The sequence below is a fragment of the Coregonus clupeaformis genome, unplaced genomic scaffold (genome assembly GCF_020615455.1).
Source record: "Coregonus clupeaformis isolate EN_2021a unplaced genomic scaffold, ASM2061545v1 scaf4787, whole genome shotgun sequence".
In the NCBI taxonomy this organism is placed as follows: Eukaryota; Metazoa; Chordata; class Actinopteri; order Salmoniformes; family Salmonidae; genus Coregonus; species Coregonus clupeaformis.
The window spans coordinates 4,307-17,688 of NW_025538241.1; the positions used below are offsets into that span (position 1 = coordinate 4,307).

The 13,382-nt window shown below is 44.1% G+C and overlaps 1 protein-coding gene and 1 pseudogene across 1 annotated transcript; one reads left to right on the forward strand and one right to left on the reverse strand.

The window, feature by feature from the left end:
• Positions 1 to 4,126: 4,126 nt before the first annotated feature.
• On the forward strand, positions 4,127 to 5,897 carry LOC123490784 (lymphocyte expansion molecule-like; the record flags this gene model as incomplete). The annotated part of the gene is made up of 6 exons (XM_045220658.1): positions 4,127 to 4,298; positions 4,377 to 4,496; positions 4,737 to 4,877; positions 5,175 to 5,318; positions 5,431 to 5,604; positions 5,763 to 5,897. Coding segments are annotated over 6 exons (886 nt in total), but the record flags the coding sequence as incomplete, so codon positions are not given.
• Positions 5,898 to 6,682: 785 nt separating this feature from the next.
• Positions 6,683 to 12,778, reverse strand: LOC123490783 (annotated as a pseudogene).
• Between the last annotated feature and the right edge of the window lie 604 nt (positions 12,779 to 13,382).

Genomic DNA, 13,382 nt, shown 5'->3' on the forward strand with positions numbered 1-13,382 from the left:
TGGTCCTTTGCTGTTGTTCTGGGATTGATTTGCACTTTTCGCACCGAAGTACGTTAATCTCTAGGAGACAGAATGCATCTCCTTCCTGAGCGGTATGACAGCTGCGTGGTCCCATGGTGTTTATACTTGCGTACTATTGTTTCTACAGATGAACGTGGTACCTTCAGGTGTTTGGAAATTGCTCCCAAGGATGAACCAGACTTGTGGAGGTCTACAAAAAATTTTCGGAGGTCTTGGCTGATTTCTGTTCATTTTCCCATGATGTCAAGCAAAGAGGCGCTGAGTTTGAAGGTAGGCCTTGAAATACATCCACAGGTACACCTCCAATTGACTCAAATGATGTCAATTAGCCTATCAGAAGCTTCTAAAGCTATGACATCATTTTCTGGAATTTTCCAAGCTGTTTAAAGGCACAGTCAACTTAGTGTATGTAAACTTCTGACCTACTGGAATTGCGATACAGTGAATTATAAGTGAAATAATCTGTCTGTAAACAATTGTTGGAAAAATTACTTGTGTCATGCACAAAGTAGATGTCCTAACCGACTTGGCAAAACTATAGTTTGTTAACAAGAAATTTGTGGAGTGGTTGAAAAACAAGTTTTAATGACTCCAACCTAAGTGTATGTAAACTTCCGACTTCAACTGTAGCTAGATGTAGAAGGCTAATGTTAACTAGCTAACGGTGCCCATGAAATTAAGTTAGGCTAGCCAACAAGCATTTTAGCCAGGTAGCAGCACAACATAAAAGAAAAGCGTGTACTGTATGACACAGTGATAGACCATTTTGTCAACATGAACAGAGGAGGATGGCATTGGCATTTCTCTACAAGTAGGTTGAGTCAACATGTTTTTTTCTACTTGCACGAACACACATGCACACACGCGCGCACACACACACAAATCAGAACCATGGACAGCCACATCATATTCTAGCTTAAGTTGATTGGACTAAATTGTTTTTGGTATATTTTAGTTGTCACTGTATTAGACTACGCATAGGTGATTTGATGATGTTGAAATGTTGAAGTTGAAATGGTGCTGGAATAGTGGAGGCAGCTCCTGTTTTCTTTGAAACTTGTGGTACTCTCCATGGTTCTAAATCAATAGTTGTTTAGTGGTCTGAAAATGTCGGAAACAGTAACTTGCTTGACAGTGCTGTATGTCATGTAACTGTTTGTTACATCTGCAATATGCTTCGGGACTTCACCCAACAGAGGTTGCTCTCTGGTTTTGTTATGAAACAAAGGTGTGAATTATTCTGCCACTATGTCTTCTTATTGTCTCGACCTTAGGCCTATATAACACGGTCGCAAGGCATATGAACTAACAGGTTATAGAGCAAACAACGCAATTATCACAACACATTGGTTGTAATATGGCTTTTTATTCTGGCTTGGCTTCCCCAGTGATTTTACCCACGCACCGCTACTGCAACTAACTAGGGATTTTCCATAGGGTTGATATATAATTTACTGGTATACAACTTTGTATGACGAGAGTTCTTTGTAGGCTATTTTCCTGTTTATTATCTCCAGCATCATGATGACGATGTCAAGAAGCTGATATCGTACGTCAGTGAACTAACAGCCCGGAACCGCCCTACCAGCAGGGTTGCCAGGATTAAATAGAACTTCTCTCCCAATGACTACTCAAAACCCGCCCACAAACCCTAAAAACAGCCCACACACATTTTCTTTGCGACAGCAAGGGGAGTTGCCACATTTAGCCAATGAACCCCTTTTCTTTAACGTTATCGAGGAAATTAATAAGGAATATTAACGTCAATTGTAATGACGTAAGAAGCAAAATTCGGTTTTCCATAAAAAAATAATAGGTCTAATTCTTGCGAGCTAACGTGACTAAAAAAGGAATTTGAATATGTCGCAAAAGAAAAGATAATTCGCTGATTCAACTCGCCAGATCATGTTCCATCAATGGATGTTAATTTAACTCGTTTGACTGCTATGATTGTAAATAAATCCCTTATGCGCATGTGCATAACTATAGATAAATACAACAGGACAGTTTGTGGGATGAAAGGGATCTCGGAAATCTCTGCGCAAGAAGCACTTGGACGAACTTCAAAATAATGTTAGACTATTTTCTGGTGATTGTGCTGTTATTATGTGCCAGATGTTAAGACTACAACCCGTTCTAAATGGCCTATTTGCGAGATTGACTTGTCATTTCAATAGGCATAGGCTAGGCCTACTAAAATCTGGATTTATGATTGTAATTCAACTTGGTTTAGTTATGCTAATTGCAGGTAGCCTAAAGCCCCTGATAGCCTACAGTAGCCTAGGCAAGATGTTAGATGAACGATTTAGCAGCTTGCTTGGTTCATATTGACAAACTAATTTATTTAACATGAATAGCGAGGCGATTTTTTTGGTAAGAAGTGCTTATGTTGCCCAATAGCCTGCTGGAATAGGCTACTGAGGATGGGGGTCTTAATTTCAATCACTGAATCATATAGTCATAATATGGATATGAACTGAATAGGCCTATGCTTGTCAACAGCCAATGTTTATTTTTTATTTTTACCTGTAGCCTAATCTGATTGACTGTTACATTCAATCTAATGCATTCTAACAGCTGATAGAACTGTGACCATGATCACAATTGATAACTTCCAATTTCATTAACTAAACATGGCCGTTAATAATTGCATAATAACACAAGGCAACAACAGCAATAAACTGAAGTTTGCCAGCTCCAGGTAGGCTAAACAAGTGGCACAAATTGATTTGCAACGACTCCAGTGATATCGTCAACAGATGTATCACTCTTCACCTCTCCACATTCAATGTCAGTTTCATTGTGTACTTTTCCCCATATCAGAAGCACGCAAGGGAGTTCCATAATTTCCATTTAAAATGTCCACTTGCGCAGCACTCGAGACCCAAGAACTGAGCATGCGTAAAACCCTTCGCTTGATGTATTTTTCCATAAGTAAAGTCGACAATAGAATGCAGTTTAAACCACCTCAGATCAACTTTATCTAATGCGCTCTAGAGCGCCTAAAGTCGTTTTCCTGTGCGTTGTCTTCTTATTTCTTGATGCGCGTCAGTACTAGTGCGTTAATATGTTTTATTGAAAAAGCGTTTTAAATAGTTGTCTCCATAATGACAATCTAAATAGCCTAGCTACAACTGGTAAAAGTTGTCATGACGTGCGCGCCTGCTGCTCTGTCTCCACTCACTCACGTGACTCAGCTGCCTGCTGCAGCGCTCAGTCTCAACATACTTTTTACCCCCGATAGCAAGCGGCAGCAGGTCACAGTGAAATATATATATTTTAAGAAAAATGCCATGGCGGCCCAGTGCAATTTAGAAATAGCCCAAAAAACCCGCAACCCGCGATCAATACAGTTTAACCGCGACATCGTTTTCAAAGTAGCCCAATTTGGCGGCAAATTGCGGACATGGCAACCCTGCCTGCGAGAGTTCCGCGGTATAAAAACAGAATAAAGATAGAATTCGCGTTGCTGGGAACTACCATCAACAATACATTATGGGATGTATACGTCACTGTTGCCATAGCCACGTCTCTGTCAAAAACACAGGTCTCATTTCTTGTGTCAGGGGAGGCTAAAATAAACGATGGCTGAAAAAAGTTCAAAGGAGCCCCGTTTGGAACACAGACGTCGAGGTAAGACATTGACAAGCGCCCAAGGGACATGGCGAATCATTGAGATTAATAATGAAAACAATATGGATGTTGTTATCGGTAACATTGCCGGCTTGATGTCTTACTGCAATGTGCGTGTGCAGGTTTGATGTCAGCGGTCCATCCAGCCAATAAGATAGTAGGTACCTACACAGAGATCCCCTACTGCAAAAAGATGACCAATGACCTGGTATGACTTGTAACTCCCAACATCTCTCTCTCTCGCTCTCTCTCTCTTTCTCGCTCTCAATTCAATTCAATTCAAAGGGGATTTATTGGCATGGGGAAACATATGTTTACATTGCCAAAGCAAGTGAAATAGATAATAAACAAAAGTGAAATAACTCTATCTCTCTCAAACTCTCTCTCTATGCTTCAAAATCATAACAAACATGGCACTTAAGTTTTGTTTTAGTTTTTCCCCTTATAAGGATATGTGTGTTGTTTATGTCAGGAGAGGGCTGGGCCCGGGGTCGTATGATGCTGCAGGCCGTGGGGACTTCAGTGAACGGTCGGTGGCAGAGCGGGCCAAAGGGCCAGGGTGGCAGAGGGCCCAGGAGACCGCCAGGCTGGCAGCCATACCTCACCTCCTCTACAGGGAGGCCTGGGAAAACAAACGCTTCCTGGTGGGTCACACACACATGCACGCACATGCACACACAACTGACCCCTAACCTCTGTCTATCTGTCTGTCTGTCCCATAGAAAACTAAAGTGGGTCCAGGAACCTACAGAACAGCAGACTTTATAGAGGAGCTGCAGAAGAAACCAGGCAGTATAAGAGGAGTGTGTGACAGCAGGGAAGAGCGGTTCAGAAAAGCACAGGTACCACAACACACAACACACAACACAGAGAGGTACCACAGTGCACCACTAGAGGGCAGGAGGACACAATATGTTATCCTCAGCACACTTGGTAGGTCACATGTTAACACCATGTTAATACCATGTAAAGACCATGTTAATAGCATGTGTAAACTGGCTACAAACAACTAAGATCAATCTTTCTCTGTGATGCTCAAAGTGCCTTACACCACAACCCCTTCTCAAACTCTGTGTGTACAGAGCTGGACGCCAGGCCCTGGTTGCTATGGTAAAAGGGGTGTTCCATGGGCAGCGCTGGAGGAGAAGAGGTCGGGGTCAAATGGAGCTCCCAGCATGCACCTCAGCTCCTCGCTGCAACGCTTCCCAGAAGGCAACAGTACGGTACGACACACACACAACACTACAACTGAAAACAACAAGGTATAGGTTACTTAAGCAAAAAGGCACAAGGGGGTGTGGTATATGGCCAATATACCACGGCTAAGTGATGTTCTTATGCACGATGCAATGCAGAGTGCCTTATTGCTAATTACTAGAGCAGTACAAATAAATGTTTTGTCATACCCATGTTATACGGTCTGATATACCACGGCTGTCAGCCAATCAGCATTCAGGGCTTGAACCACCCAGTTTATAAAACTCACTATACTACAACTAACTGTGTGTGTGTCTGTGTAGGACTGTGGGCTGAGTCCCTGTACCTATACTCTAAAGAGCAGCACAGAGGCGTTGTTGGCCAGCGGCAGCAGCAGGAGAGGCGCATATGACCTCTTCACTGGACCACGAGACAAACCCATCACCGCTGGATACTTCGCTACCCCGGTAACACACACACACTCCCACATCACACCCACCTCAGAACACATAAAACTGTGAGGGACCACCACCAACTGATTGCGTGTGTGTGTGTGTGTATGTGTGTGTACATGTGTAGAAGTGTGTAAACCTGACTCCAGGGGAGTACCCTAGTGTGTGTGTGGGCTTTGGAGAGGAGATGTGTCGTCGTGAAAAGCGGAAACACGGTGTGTTTGGAATGTTGGATCAGTACCCAGTTGTTCCAACAGAGAGAATCTACCACAGCACCCCGTCCCAATGCCCTCGACCTGCTGTGAGTACCCTAACCTCTGACCCCTAACCCTGCCCCAATGCTTTCCAACCGTTCTAGCTAACCTTTAACATCCAACCCCTGCCCCAAAAGGTGGAAGAAAAAATATAATATCCTTCTCTTCTCCCTCTATTTTTCTCCTCTCCATCCCTCTCCCTCAGACGTTCCCAGGGCCAGGGTGGTATGAGGCCGTCCCTCCACAGTCCCGTCCAGAGAGTCACACCCATCCCCCCTTCCTATCCTCTGCCCCCGTGCCAGCCGCAGGACAGAGAGAGTGCAGAATGGAAATTATGTGAGTTAAGCCTAACCTTCACCTCTAACTCTGACCTCTAACCCCGTCCCCTGAACTCTAACATCCTCTCTTCCAATCAGAGCATGGTTGGTCCTGGTCGTTATGACATTGCAGAAAAAGGGGTGGAGTAAGACTAACAATGGCCACACCTCCTCCTTCAGTTCCCCGGACACAGAGATATCTTCACAAACCAGACAGAGACAAACACACACAGTAAGACACACACACATGCACACATACAGTGATACCCTCACCTGGAAATTACAGAAATGTCTCATTTACTAACAGTATACAGTGGGTGTTGTGTTGTGTGTCGTAGTGTGTGTATTGCTCTGTGTGTGTTTCAGGGAGAGGTTGCGTGCGATAAATGTTCCGGTGGACAGACGGAGTTTCCTGGTGCCGGTGCCGCCGGGAAGGAACACTTTGATGAAATCAGCTTAGACACACACACACACACAAACACACACACACATTGAAGCAGCATGCAACAAAGACTCCGGATACATGTTACAAAACCATCAGATTTCAAGTTTAGTTTTTCAACTATATTAAAATCAATATTGATCAACATGAGATGTCTTTTATGTTTGGTAGAAAGTAGTAGAGATTTGCTGTTGACAAAACAAACTTTATTATCATCATACACCAACAAAAAACATTTGTGGACAAAAGCAGTTATCTCCTTTCTCTGTGCCAGGCAGTAGAAATAACCAGGTTAGGGTTAGGGGTCAGAACATGTTAGGGGCTAGAGGTCAGGACAGGCTGGTGTTGGGGTTAGGGGGTCAGAAGTTGAATATTAAAACAGGCTGGTGTTAAGGCTGTATTTGTTTCATCAGCACATTCACATTCACTGGGCTTTACAATACAAACAGGCTGAGAACACTCCTTAAAGGCTCTCATCTTCATCGTGTTACTGGTGGGATGGCAGATGTTAAAGGATTAGGGGTCAGAGGTCAGTGTCGTGCAGCTTTGCAGATCTTGTCGTATACCTCAGGGAAAGCGTCCTGACAGCCCAGCTCCCTTTCTCAGACGGTGATACAACGTCCCGTCAAACATCTCCCAGAACTCACTACGCTCCATGTACACATCAGCATACAGCATCTGGAACCTAGACACACACACATTCAAACATACATACGTCAGCACAATCGGAAGCCTTACTCCCATCGTTCCATATAGACCCTCATCATACAGCTGTTGGGGGTGTGTATGTGTGTGTCAGTGGCGGCTGGTGAAAAATATTCTCGGTGGGGCTGTGCCATACTTTTTTTTCCTGTAACCATCGCGATATATTTTTAACACAAACTGCAGGACAGCAGTGCTCAGTGAAACATTCAGTAATTATTTAATGCCAATATTAAAAAGTTGAGGCATTCTTACACAAAAACATATTACACAAACCCAAGCCTTTCATTTGCATTTAAAGTGAACTTTTCACCATTGGTAGTAAACAGGCAACGCAACAGGCATGCTGTCAGAACAGAGTGGAAAGTGGACAATAACATGAAATTATTATAAAGTTTATAGGAAATCTTACACTGTATGAAAGGATGTATAATATAGAAATGGATATCAAGTGGATGAACTCAAACCTTTGACTGGAAGAATAGCATACAGTATTTTATGATCATACTAAATGTGACTAATTGTTAATGTGCTCCAGAACTGCAACAATTAATTGATACAAAACAACATATATACAGTAATATTAGCAAAGACACTATTAAGACTTTCTAGAGTACCATATATAACTGGATTTTTTATGCTAAGGTCAACTATATACAAAGAAACATGCGGCCAGAGCTGCTCTGTGTGTGTGTGTCTGTCATCTTATTTGTACAGGAATTTTGCCCGTCTGTCCTTCTGAGTGGCAAACCTCTCAATGACCCTTTGATTAAAGTCAGGAATGTCCCTGACAAGTTTCTTCTCCATGGAGAGCATGGCCAGAGCGTTCAGGCGATCCTGTGTCATGCTGTTTCTCAGGAAGGTCTTGATCCTTTTCAGTGTAAGAGAAGCACCTTTCTGACTCAGCAGTTGTCATGGGTGTGGTGATGAGGATCTTGAGGAGGCTGGCAGTCTCTGTGAAAGTGCTCTGAAGGTTGTTCTCCATGAAGAACTGGTACAGGGGTACTGCACCACTACAAGCCTTGAACTCACTGTTCTCATAGATGAGGGACAGTTTGGTTTTGAGCTTGGCCTTGTTCAACATGGGGTACGCCTCCACGGTTGTTTCAAGCGCTGTATCGGGGAACTTCACACTGTGTTGTGGGAACAACTCTCCGTGCAATAGTGTTGCGCTGATGAGGTGCTGGGTGAAGGAGAACCTCTCTTTGGCATGACTCAGGATGGTATCACATACCTGTAAAAGATACATCATCAGCTTTAATTTGCAATTAAGCTATTTTGATGCAAGTGATCCTGACTGACACATGCCTATGTCCAACTCAAGTATATGATTACCAAGGTGCTGATTGTTCAGGGTTTTGGCTACATACTACCAGGCCTGAAAAAAGTTCCAGGTGGGAAACACTGACAATTACATCACAACTTACCTCATAGCCAACCTCTGTTGTTCTCCTGGTCCCAGCATCCTCCGTCGCTTGATGGGCTGTTGCTGCTCGTCAGATGCGCTGTCCCCACACAAAGAGGGAATTGAGGCCCTGGGTCCAAAAAATAAAGTTTAATTTGATAACTTGCAATCAGACTTCTTAACTCACTGTAATTCCCCCTCAACACACAACCAGTGACTTATATATATATATATATATAGACAGACAGACAGACAGACAGACAGACAGACAGACAGTGTGTATATACACACAAACTATGTCTAGTAACTGCTTTTAACCTGTGATGTACATAATTAACTGATGTTATTACGTTTTAAAGCCTTTTTCTATTACATTTGTGAGAGGGATGCAACATAATTTTGTTCTGCTGTTCACTTAGCAATAAAGTTAATATTCAATAACAACTAGGCCCCTCTTCTAGAAATTGACCTGGTGGACACCTGAATAATTATTACAAACGTGTAGTACTTTCCTGCATTATTATCAACGTCTGATTGTGTCTTCTCTTTCCTTTTAAAAATACTAAAACAAATATAATTGTGACGGCTCTATGATAATCACTCACACAAGCACCAACTGGCAGTGGGTGGAAACGTCAGTCGTCTCGTCAGCTTGAATGGCGATAAAATCAGCACTCTTTACTTCCCCTCCAGGATGTAATCCTTAAGCATTGACAGCATACAGTCCAACAGCTCGTTCTGCTTATCGTCTTTGACGTGCCCCCTTAAAAACGGTAGCTGTCTTCAGGTGCTCCTCCAGCACACTGTCGAGGGAGGCAACAAAATCCACTAAGCCCCGGAAAATGCCGGGGTTGTCTGAGGAGTCAGTCTCCTCGTGCCCACGCAAGGCCAACTCAAAAGCCCCACAGAACTTCACACAATCGATAATTTTGGATAGAATGTGCCTGTTTTTATCCACCTCCTCATTGTGTTTCCTCACCGCAATCCTGTGGCCGTCATCCAGCTGCGTAGCAATGTTCACCCTTCCTAATACAGCTAGCTTTACAGAGTTGTCCATGTGTGCCCTGGTGTTCTCATGTTTCTTTACCTTCTCTGACAGGTGCTTCATATCCCTCACTCCGGTACCTGTCCATGCTGAATCTGACCCCGTCTTTTAAAAGCAAGCACGAAAGCAAAATAAAGCATTAGCATCAGTGCACCCAGCTAGCCAAGCCTTCCTGGTGTACCAGCTACGGGAGAAGCCGCGCATATACTGCTTCCCTTTCTCGCTAGCCTGCTGTCTGATTGAGAGGTCAGGTTGATCTGGGCCCAGCTCTTTCACCCGAACTTTCTCTGACAAAGTTCTCCTCTCAAACGGATCTTGGAGGAGAGATTTCACCGAGTTAGGGTTGGGTCTTGGAGGAGTAACGTTTTGCGTTCGCCATTGTTGTCTAGTAAAAATGGCGTCACTGGACCCCCGGTCCTTATTTTATCAGGGGGCGAGTTGGGGCGGTAAAATAATCGCCCTCCTTGGATTCGATTTAAGATCGCTTATTGACTACATTTTTATGTCATACATTCATATCTTAAATTAGCAATTGGCTTAACTGCTACGTAGACCCGCCTCCTCGGGGCACTTTCTGTATCGCCCAGAGCTGACGAGGCGTTTGACAGGCAGAGGAAAGGTTGCGAATATGATTTTCTATCATATCTTACACATATTACTGTGTGCATTCCATATTTCAAACACACAAATATTGACATACTGATGTTTTTATTATTATTATTATATTATTTTTATTTTTTTATTTTTAAAATAATTTTATTTAAGGGGCGGCGCCCTAGCGCCCTCTATCGGCCAGCCGCCACTGGTGTGTGTACAGAAACTCACCCATGCACCTCTCTGACAAACTGCTCCAGCTGTCTACATGAGGCTTTAGCCTTGAAGTGTTTAACCCTGGGTTTTCCATACGCTCCGATGTCCACATACAGCTCTGCCTCCTCACCTTTAGGATGAACCATCCCCCGGCCCGGGGGGAGCACGAACGGACACAACCACAGAGGGTACACCTGCAGGGAGGGACATACCAACTTAGTTACAACCCTACAATGAGACAGTCACACCCTTAAAACAAGATATACCAACTCAGTCACTCACCTAAAATTAGATATACTGTACCAACTCAGTCACTCCCCTTAAAATGAGATAAACCAACTCGGTCACACCCCTAAAATGAGATATACCAACTCAGTCACACCCCTAAAACGAGACATACCAACTCAGTCACACTTGTGTGTGTTTAATGTATTAGGGTATGTTACGCTGAGGAAGCATGCAATGTAGCTATGTGTCTTATGTGAAATGTACTAGTTTGTGTGTGTGTGTCTTACATGGATGTTCTGGTGGAAGCGTGCGATAGCGGTCTGGATGTGTTTCATGGGGACCAACATGTCCTGGACAACATGGTGTTGCTCATACAGTTGTCTGATGGTCTCTCCCTGGGTCAGCTTCAACAGAGAGATCTTAGGAGGAACCATCCACCCAAACAACCACCGGAACACTGGGTGGTTACCAAACGGGATGATGTCCTGGAGACAAAAAACACACACATTCATGTTTACAGCAATCAGCTTTCCAGCTCCACAGTTGTGTCCAGTAGAGAAAATATGTTTTGAAATGGAACGAAACACATTTTGGTTTTCTATTTCAGAAAGTGTGGCTATTATATGTCCCACTGAACACGACCCTGGTCTATGCCTCATATATAACGGAAGGGGGGTTGGGGGGGGCTGTAAAACTGCCCCCTTTACCCCTCCTCCCCATCAACAACATCATCAGTCTGTCAGAGAAAAACTAGACATAATTTAAGGTTATGGTAAGGGAACAATTACCAGCAAACCACACATGGTTTCCTAATGGCAGCGGTTGCGTGTGTGTGTGCATGTGTGTCTGTACATTAGGGAGACTAATGCAGAGTTATGTGCTGGGGGAGGAGATGATGACATGCTGAAATCTGCAGGATAAAAGGGTCACTTTGTATCATTTGTCTAATGCACTGTGTGTGTATGTATGTGTGCATTTGTGTGTGTGTACTTGGAGCTCCCAGAAGATGGATCGTGTGTGTCTGTGGTAGTAGTGGCGTAGGGGGATTATCCACTGCTGTGTTGTTCTTTGTCAGGTAACTCCTCAACGTGCTTGAAGAACCACGGCTTATAGTGCAGGCCGATCTTGTTAATCTGAAACACACACACAGTGCAGGGTTATGGTTAGATCTTGCAGACAGACAGCACTCTTCTCCTCTCTTGTCCTTCTGATCGTACCATGTCATTCTTCCTCTATTTCTCTTTTTCTCTTTCTCACCTGGTCAGGTTCAGCCGTGTCAGTCATAGTGCCAGTCATGATAACAGCTTCGTCCAGTGAGTACTGCAGTCCTTCTACAAAACGTGTTGTTCTTGTCCTCAGACGCCTCACTGAACCGACGGCAGATGTTCTCCAGCCCTCTGACTGGCTCATACTGCAGACCAACCCAATACCTTGCCGGGACGATCTTTATCTCGTGGCAACCAGGAACCCCAGAGTTCCACAGGACCATGGAACTGCGTGGAACAGGTCAGAGTTCTCCTCCTGTTAGAGAACCCCCTCCAACACACACACACAGAGAACATCAGTTTCCCTCCTGTAACAGTGCCACATAGCAGATTCATTTCCTTCTCTCTCTCTAGTTGTACTGTGGACCCTTTGTTTCCAGATTAACTGCCATTTCCAGTGGTGTTGGCTTTATGTTTTCTGAAGGACTGGAGGCCTGTAGCTTTGCTCTGTTAGTTACCAGAACTGGAGGCCTGTAGCATTGCTCTGTTAGTTACAGAACTGGAGGCCTGTAGCATTGCTCTGTGAGCTACAGAACTGGAGGCCTGTAGCATTGCTCTGTTAGTTCCAGAACTGGAGGCCTGTAGCATTGCTCTGTTAGTTCCAGAACTGAGGCCTGTAGCATTGCTCTGTTAGTTCCAGAACTGGAGGCCTGTAGCATTGCTCTGTGAGCTACAGAACTGGAGGCCTGTAGCATTGCTCTGTGAGCTACAGAACTGGAGGCCTGTAGCATTGCTCTGTGATCTACAGAACTGAGGCCTGTAGCATTGCTCTGTGATCTACAGAACTGGAGGTATTGCTCTGCTCCGACAACAAGGTTCTCTTAAAGATCCGAGCAGTAAAGAGAGCTCTGCTCACCTCAGTGCAGCGGACCAGGCTGCCGTCAGCCAGCACCAGCTCAAAGGCAACACAGATGTGCTGGAAGAGTCCGTAGATATGAGAGGATGACTCTATACCTGTACCCATCACCAGACCTCCTGTAGATAGAGAGAGAGGGAGAGCGAGAGGGCTTAATTATTTAGTAAACAAAAGACAATTGGGGGCATACTAGTGCTCAGGGACACAGTCAAGATACAACACCAACAGTACAGGATACACAACAACAACACTTTAGGGACTCAATCTCCTCACAGGTGAAGAAGCAGAGAGCAGCGTAAACACTCAAACAGTTTGTCAGTTGTGTGTGTGTGTGTTTGTGTGTGTCAGTTTCTGTGGAGCTCCAGATGAATCTACAGCGTGCTGATGGGGAAAACATTAAGCTGTTGATCTAACATTTATGGATCCGGAAAACCATTATGGAATCTGATCCAGGAGCGCTGTGCACTCCCAAGCAATTTCCTCTGAGTTTCACCTCGGAACTCTACCATCTATAAACCATCGATCCTCTAATCCAATAAGAGAGGGTGATGATGCTCCCAACAGGAAATAAACAACCCTGATGGATAAGATGCCATGGAAACACTCAGCTACAGAGGGGTATACTACAAAGCAGAAAAATGAGTTAGCCAGCTAACTTTGATCAACAACCAGAAATAACTATTGATTTTCTGGTTCATTAAGAAAACTAAATTTAGATATGTGTTTTTGGTTGTTGAGTCAATTAGTCCATGCCC